This window comes from Tupaia chinensis, unplaced genomic scaffold (assembly GCF_000334495.1).
Source record: "Tupaia chinensis unplaced genomic scaffold, TupChi_1.0 Scaffold000166_1, whole genome shotgun sequence".
Classification (NCBI taxonomy): domain Eukaryota; kingdom Metazoa; phylum Chordata; class Mammalia; order Scandentia; family Tupaiidae; genus Tupaia; species Tupaia belangeri.
In genome coordinates this window covers 1273243-1281189 of record NW_006159641.1, presented here as the reverse complement: position 1 = coordinate 1281189, position 7947 = coordinate 1273243, and the positions used below count along the sequence as shown (strand labels likewise).

Below are 7947 nucleotides of genomic sequence, written 5' to 3'. Positions count from 1 at the left end.
GGGGGAGGAGGGGAGGGAAGCGGGGAGGGGTTCTGCTCACTGGGGAGCCCTCCAGGACACAGGAGTGCCCCACTGCACGCAGGGTGAGGAGGGGAGGGAAGCAGGAAGGGGGTCTGCTCACTGGGGAGCCCTCCAGGACACAGGAGCACCCCCACTGCACGCGGCACCCGGCGCCATGTCCTCTCCTGGAGCAATCTCATTTTAAGCTACTTCCTCTGCCACAAAACTAGTATTTCCTTATTTATGAACTAAGATCCCCTCTTCTTTTCCTGAAAACAATAACAGCTTTTTAAAAATAATTATTTTATTTATTTTAATTTGACCAGAGAAGGACAGAGTGAGAAAGAGCGAGAAAGTGAGCTACCAGGTCCAGGACTCGAACCACAGTCAGCCTCGTGGGAGTCCAGTACCCTTAACCACCATGCCACCTGCTGGCCCCGAAACAATTAAAGCTTTATGATACAGTGTTTTCTTACCAGGAAAACACAAAGCCAGTAAAGCCTTTTCCTCCTGAGAGTCGGTCCATTCTGGCCACCACAGCTGCCCAGTCAGTCTCTGTCCGAGAGCACACATGGCCTGCCCCCCACACCCCACCCCCCCGCTAGGGCCCAGGGCCTTCACGAAGCACCCTTCCCCTTCCTCTGCGCTGCAGTCGCCCTGGCCCTGTGCTCCCGTGACGCCACTGCACAGTCTTCCACGTCACCTACATTCCTGACTGACCGGCCGGCTGCCCTCTCTCTCCACTCTGCTCCGCACAGGGCCCTCACCCTGCCTCGCCCACCACCCACGGTGCAGTCCCTGTTCACCGCTCCCTTCCTGCCACTCTGGGACCCCTCAAATGTCAGTGTTCCTAGGGGTTCGACCAGGTCCCTCATGCTATGCTACAGAAAAAGGCCCATCCTGAGCACTTCAAGGTGGCCAGCCACGAATGCTGCTCACCCCAAGTTCCAACCCTGCTGCTGCACCAGGCAGGGCGCTCCTCCCTGGCACCTTCAGCTTAGCTGAGGCCGTCTTGGTCAGTGACACATGGCCTTGGTGGCTCACCAGCAGAAGTCGTATTAAAAACAAGCTGGCCTGTCACCTCCTACCCAGGGGTCACAGACTGTTTCCGAGCATGGTCCCAGAGGAGCCACGATGAACAAGGCCATGCCAGCTGCGTTAGATGAGGCCTGCAGTGGGCTGTTCTAGAAGGCTTCTGTGACTACAGGAGGAGATGGGCGTGGGCAGGTCAGTTACCATGAGAACTTTCAGGATACAAGGAGGCCAGGCAGGACAGAGCGAGGACTCTGCATGAACTACTCAGTTTGCGGCAGTGATGGGGTTAAAAGAACACAGAATGGAGAACATCTCGCTTCACAGAAACGTGGTAGGGAGACCAGCAGGTGGCGTGGTGATAACGGTACTAGACTCCCACATGGCAAACCACGGTTCGAGTTCTGGGCATGGCAGTTTGCTTTCTCATTTTCTGGTGAATTTAAAAAAGTAATAAATAAAATAATAATAATAATAAATAAAACTTAAAGAAATAGAAACATAGCAGAGAGAACTGCTGGGAACACGCACAGGCACCTGTCCTGTGGCAAGCCACTCGGGAACAGTGGGCGCAGGCCTCCTGGAGGGCTGTGCCACGGTGGGAAGCCACGTACCGGATCGGACCGACCTCTCCCCAGGCAGTGACACTCCGGTGCTCTCGAGAGGCCACCTGACTGTGAGGCAAAACCCCACGGCAGCGAAGCCCCAGAGGCTGACGGGCGTGCGCCACAGCGGCAAGCGGGGTCTGGGCAGGCAGACAAACGGCGATGGGGCTCTGTCACGCCGAGGAACAGTATGGAGGGACAGAGAGGGTCATCATTAGGAGGCAGCAATCGCTTTTAGGATTTTAAACTTCACACGTAAGCCTAAATTTATCCTCAAATACCATCATAAATATAAAAGTAAAATGATTTTTAGAAACCCACAGAAGTTGTACACGCTTCAGAGTATTTTCATTTTATCTCCTTGGGAAATCAGCATTGTTCTTGGAAAACATACAGATATGTAAAAGTGATTCTGTCAGTGTTAGTTTCATAAACCATCTTGAGCACATCTAACAACCAGGTTAGAGGGAGCCTGCGGAGCCAGCTCAGCACATCGCTCCTCTTAGCGCAGTTACTGGGCTGTCAGAAGGTGCCAGGGCACGCTTTCACATAAAACATGCCAAGATGTCTCAGATACCTGTCAGAACTCGGTCGTCCCCATACCCCCGGTCTGGGTGTCCGTGGCTTTAATTACCTGTCGGCGAGCCACTGCAGTCCGAAAATGCGCGGAGAGAGTACAAAAAGACGTTTATGCTTCGCTGCTTCAGGAGTGAATGGGGTGGGCACAGCCTCCCCATTGGGCCTCACGCCAGGGCCCGCCCAGCCTCGGCCAGTCCCGAATCACAGCACGGGCACGCCTGTCACTCAGGAGGCATTCCCACGTGGGCCTGCCGGGCCGAGGGCCGCGTTACTGAGGGCCACCACCGGACCCGCATCCCGACAGAGATGGGACCATCACACAGCCTTACCCCGGGGCACGGCTAAGAGCGCTCTCGCCGCTACTCAGGGAGCTCTGCGTCTCCATGTCTGACGCAGCAGCAGAGCCACTCTCCAGAAGTGCAGGGAAGAGCAGGCCTGGGAGCCGCAGTGCTGGGAACGTGTTCCTGCCTTTCAGAGGGCGAGCCCCCCATCCGCGGTGCTCCCCTGGAGAGGGGCACGGCCTGCCTAGACGGGCCTTTCCGAAGGGCTACTCTGTTTCTTTGTAGTCAGGTAACTGACTCAAAGAGCAAGACATGCCGCCCCAGGAGGGCCGTCTGTCCTACTTAAACACCCACGGGTCCTATTTTAAATGAAAATGAATAAAATAATGCGCAGGTAGCTTCCCACTAAGTGCACGTTAGCACACAGCACCGCGACTCCATCACGTGGGACGTGAGGTCCGAACAGCGACCACTGCAGCTCACATTCACCTCCTGTTATGGCTTCACTCACATACACGGCAACATAAATAACAACTGTAGGAATATAATCAATTTAAGAATAAAACCAAGCAATTTTGAAACTAAAATTGGTTTTCAATATGCATCTTCTGAAAATAAAATTGGTTTCACAATATAACTAACATTATCAAATTGAAGTACCACAGAAACATTAATAGAGATTTCTTTAGCTTAAAAACAAACTATCAACACTAAAATAAAGAATGTACATTGTAAAATACACTGAAGATGAGAAATTAGAGACCCACAACCGACTGTCAAATTATGGGCAGATTAAAAATCTAACCATGAACATTTAAGACACATAAGTTTGAGCAGCCACGAGAAGGTACGTTTTTGGAAATTGATTGGTAGAATGTTGTTACATACGTACAGCGAATTCATGCCCTACATTGCAAATGCTTGTTCAAGTCTGCGTTATCCCACAATGAGCGAGCTGGTGAGGACTACGCAGATTTTCTCGCCGAGGGAAAACCAGGTCCAGTAAAGCCGGTGCTCATTAAGCTAGCCTACCTTGTCTTTTGGATTGGATGTGTTCATTACACTCCGAGTCTCTTTTCCAGTATAAATGACAACACCTATTACAGAACCTGAAAAACACGAAAGCGGTCCTTACAGGGGCTGAGCGGTGAGCAGAGAGAACTTCTGACAAAGTGTTTGCTGGACAGTGTCACAGTACCCGATTTTACATAGATTTGTCGGACAGTGTATTAACTTGGCTAGTTCAGGAGGATCTCATTGGAACATTCAAAATGGACTTCGGCGAAGTCCTAGGACGTGCTAAGCAGTACAAGTCTAACACGAGAAGACGCACGGATACTCTTCCGCTGACAGGGCAGCATCAGCCATCCTGGAAAGGCCTGGTCTGCCCACACGTGGCCGGAAACTCAGCCAGCTGTGCAAAAGCTTGCATTGTGTCCTAGGGCCCACGTGCACCTCCTAGATCAGGTGACTCAGCACACCGGGGGTGTTACATACATGGTGACATCTCTCTCAGAGGCTTTCCAAAAACGCAGATCACAGAGCCCATTCATGCTGGTAAGCCGACCGTCACGCATGGCCGATCGGGATTTCTTCTTAGTTGGCCAATTTAGTTTAACTTAGTCAAAACACAGAAGTTCACTGATGTTGAATAACCACAAAGGCAAAACAAGGCAACTGCAGAAATCAACTTTCAACAGTACCAGAATAAGGAAGACTCACAGAAGCTCACGGACAGGACACCAGGCTAAAACCTGATGCCCCAGAAGCTGAGGCAGATCATAAGTGCTCCGGAATCTAGGCTGGCACCCAGTTCACGACACCCAGTTAAGTTCAGGGGAGAGGGTCAGGAGCCAGCCAGAGCCAGACCTCACACTGCGAGCATCTTGGACGGCCCTGAGGCTGTACTCGAGGCTACAATCTGCTAGGAGCTCTGACGTGCACCCTCTCACCTGGCTTGGACCGAGGCCTCACTGCCACTAGGTTACAGGCATCTTATTCTGGGTCTCCACAGATCAGTTTTCAAAGCATGACAGGACACGGTGAGAACATGTAAGTCTCACTTGGCATCCCGTGCCTGGGCCTGGCTAACAATGCCTTAGCGGCCCTCTCAGATGCAGTCGTAGGAGAATGTCTATCAGGTCCAAAGCCCATCTCCTGCCCAAGGCCAAAGTTGGCACGCTTCTGTGTTAGCGAGACCAGGTCAGGGGCATACCAGGGTAGAGCCACAACCAGGATGCCACTTCTCATGACCCAAGGACGACCGCGGCACAGTGCTCACAAGGACAGCAGGTCTCTAGTCCAGCTGGTCCCAGGAAGGCCTCTGATGGCTTTCAAACGCTTCATCGTGAAAGCCAGAGGTTACATTCGCCTGACCCAGAGCTACACATTTCAAGATGGCTTAGTTAGAATAAAAGCTTCTGGATGATTCGTGTCCAAAAAAGGGGACTAGATGGCACCATACTTACTTAGCACTCTACGACCCCCAGGAGGGCCGTGGGACCTGACTGACTGCTCAGAAAAGCCACAAAGTCCTGAAGTGGTCCAATTCTATGAACCTCAAGCTTCCACGCAATCGCTTTTCACTACAGTGGAATAGTAACTAATGTGTTAGCTGTTATGTGACTTCCTAGCTACATGCTACATAGAAAATGTTCTGCAGAAGCCTTATCAATTTCTATTTCTAATTAACTGTATGTGTATGTTAAGCCAACAACGTTGCTAATGCAAAATTTTAAAAAAGTTATTAATTGAGTCAAATTTAGGGGGGAAAGTACTCTTCTTTCAATACCTATATCAAATTTATGGCTATAAAAAAACAGTTCAGCAAATCAAATTGATCAGTCTACTTAAGTTTTTAAATGACCAATCTATTAGACAGTGCGCCAGTGAGACAACCGGTCACAGGTCAAAACTGGACTAAGGGCAGACATGCGAGGAGAGACACAGCAGACCCACACTCAGGTCTGGCCCACGCAGCCAGATAGGCGCACAACTCGAGGGTGCGGAGACCTCAGGCGTGCGGGGAGGGGAGGGGAGGAGAGGAGAAGAGAGGAGGCCGGAGCCCCCATGGAGCCCGTGGGGACCTCTGGAGTGCAGGAGAAGAGGAGAGGAGGCCGGAGCCCCCATGGAGCCGCGGGGACCTCCAGAGTGCAGGAGGAGAGGAGAGGAGAGGAGGCCGGAGCCCCCATGGAGCCACGGGGACCTCTGGAGTGCGGGAGGAGAGGAGAGGAGGCTGGAGCCCACATGGAGCCACACGGACCAGGAGAGGAGGCCGGAGCCCCCATGGAGCCACCGGGACCTCTGGAGCGCAGGCAGTACAGGCTACTGGAAGTATCATGGATCTTGAGGGCTATGCAGCCACAGAAAGCGCTCTGAAAGGCACAAGGACCGGGAGGCGCCATCCCAGCCTCATCCCCACCTGCTGCTGCAGCCACAACCAGGTCTGGGAGCCCTGCCATTGGTGACACCCTCTTTCCTGCACTCTGTCTGCTCAGCTTTACCGGCCACCCTCACTCATACTATCCTTCTCCTGGGAGGGAGCTCCACAGAACACATGGAGAAAAGATTCAGAGATTATTTAAAAATTTCTGCTCTGCCATAATCACCGGTTTGGTGCAATAATAAAAACTAATTAGAAAAATGAAAATAAAAAAAGGAAAATTTGTATGTCCTCATCTTTCAAAATTAGATAACTACTTTATTAAACTACTAGAAAGTTTCCAAACATTTCCTCTTCATTCCGGAGTGTAGCATGAGTAAGAACCGTTCCCAGACACCCTCTCTGTGCAGGTGACATCCCTGTCGCAGGGCTGGGCCGAGGACCCCCATCACACTCCTGCCCTGCTCACAGGACAGGCCTCCGGCGTGCTCCGCACTGAGACACCCAGCTCTGCAGGACACACCCTGCTCTGAGCCGACAACGGGGAGGAAGTGTCACGGCAGCGTGGGAACAGCACTGTCCTCTCGCCACCTTCTCACCCACGTCTGTCTGTCTGTCTGGGTTTAACCAGAGTGCTCGTCTCCACGCATCCGGAAATCTCTCTGGGAGGAAGTTTCAAGCTCACTTCACGGAAGAGGCAACTTACAGTGAATGGACTAAGGACTTCTCAAGTTTGAGATGAAAAGAGTTCTCAAGTTGATCCGTTACCAAAGAGTCCTTAAGTGACTCCTCTAAATCTTTAAAAGTCACACACTCTTCAGGATACGGCACCTGGGAATCAGAGTCTGGTCTGTAGTCACATTAGTAAGGTTTGTAAATAAGGTAAGTATGCTGAAAGAGCTCCCATTTTAATAAAGAGTTAACCCGTTACAGACGTCCAAATACAAACTAGCAATTCAGGCACCTACGTGGCCGTCCTGCACGGATGGATGGGTGGACGGCCATCTCCACGCTCTGATGGGATGCCACAGCCCCGCCAGGTAAGGCTCAGGGGAGGAGGGAACAAAAGTGAGTGCCATGTGATGTGTGCTGATGCCTCAGTGGCAACTCAATTGCCAGAGAATTCACCAGTGGGGACCTGTGTTGGGAGCAGCCAGAGAAGTGAGGTCAGGACAGAAAACCATGCCCAGGGAGCAAGTGGGATTGCTAGAGACCAGCTAGGCCCGCTTCTGTTCCCTGAAGAGAGCCAGTGATCAAAGGTACTAAAGAATCATTTAAAAAACAAAATCCTAAACTGTGCTTCAAATTTTTTACACCAAGAGAAGCTTCGAGCTGGCCCTGTGGCCTGATGGCCAGGTCAGCTAGATTCCCCGCAGCCTACCATGATTCAACTCTTAGCCCTGGCAGTTTGAAAACCATGCTGTGTATGTGTTCATGTGTGCCCAGAACCTGACAGGACGAAAAAATGGAGAAGAAATGGTGGCATGCCCACACTCGTTGGGGGCTGTCTTCACCCTCTCTCTCTGTCTTTCTCTGGTGAAAACAAGAGTCCTCCTGCAATCAAAACAAAACAAACAGAGGGACCAGCAGTTAGCGTAATGGCTATGTTGCTGGACTCCCACGTAGTCGACCCCGGTTTGCGTCCCGGACCTGGTGGCTTAAACTCACGCCGGGCGCATGTGCGTGCTTACCCAAGATCCCGAGAGGAGAATGGAGGAGAAGGGATTGTGGCGTGGCCATTCCCCCTGGGGGGTGATTTCTTGCTTTCTGTCTCTCTGTCCCTCTCTGTCTGTCTGGCGAGCGCACGTGCCCTATAGTAAAAACCTCTCAAAAAACAAACAAACAAACAGAGAAAGACTCCTCTAACATCTTAATGAATGATCCTTACTTAAAAAATAATCCACAGGATAGAAACAAAAAATCAAAAAAGGGAAACACTCTGTCCACACGAGCTCCTATGTCCCCCCGTCCAGGTTCCCACCCTGGGCCTGGACTGGTACCGGTCTTTGCACTAAGGGGCTGAGTGGGGCAGGGGGCGAGCGGGCACCATCTGGGCCTGGAGCCGCTC

General features: G+C 51.6%; 1 protein-coding gene across 1 annotated transcript in view; it reads right to left on the bottom strand.

The window, feature by feature from the left end:
• Positions 1-7947, bottom strand: part of LOC102501492 (putative phospholipid-transporting ATPase IIB) — a gene marked incomplete at both ends in the record, with an annotated part of 192556 nt that overhangs the window by 94016 nt on the left and 90593 nt on the right. The window contains 1 exon segment of the mRNA XM_014586915.1: positions 3530-3606. Coding sequence (XP_014442401.1) covers positions 3530-3606 — 77 coding nt within the window.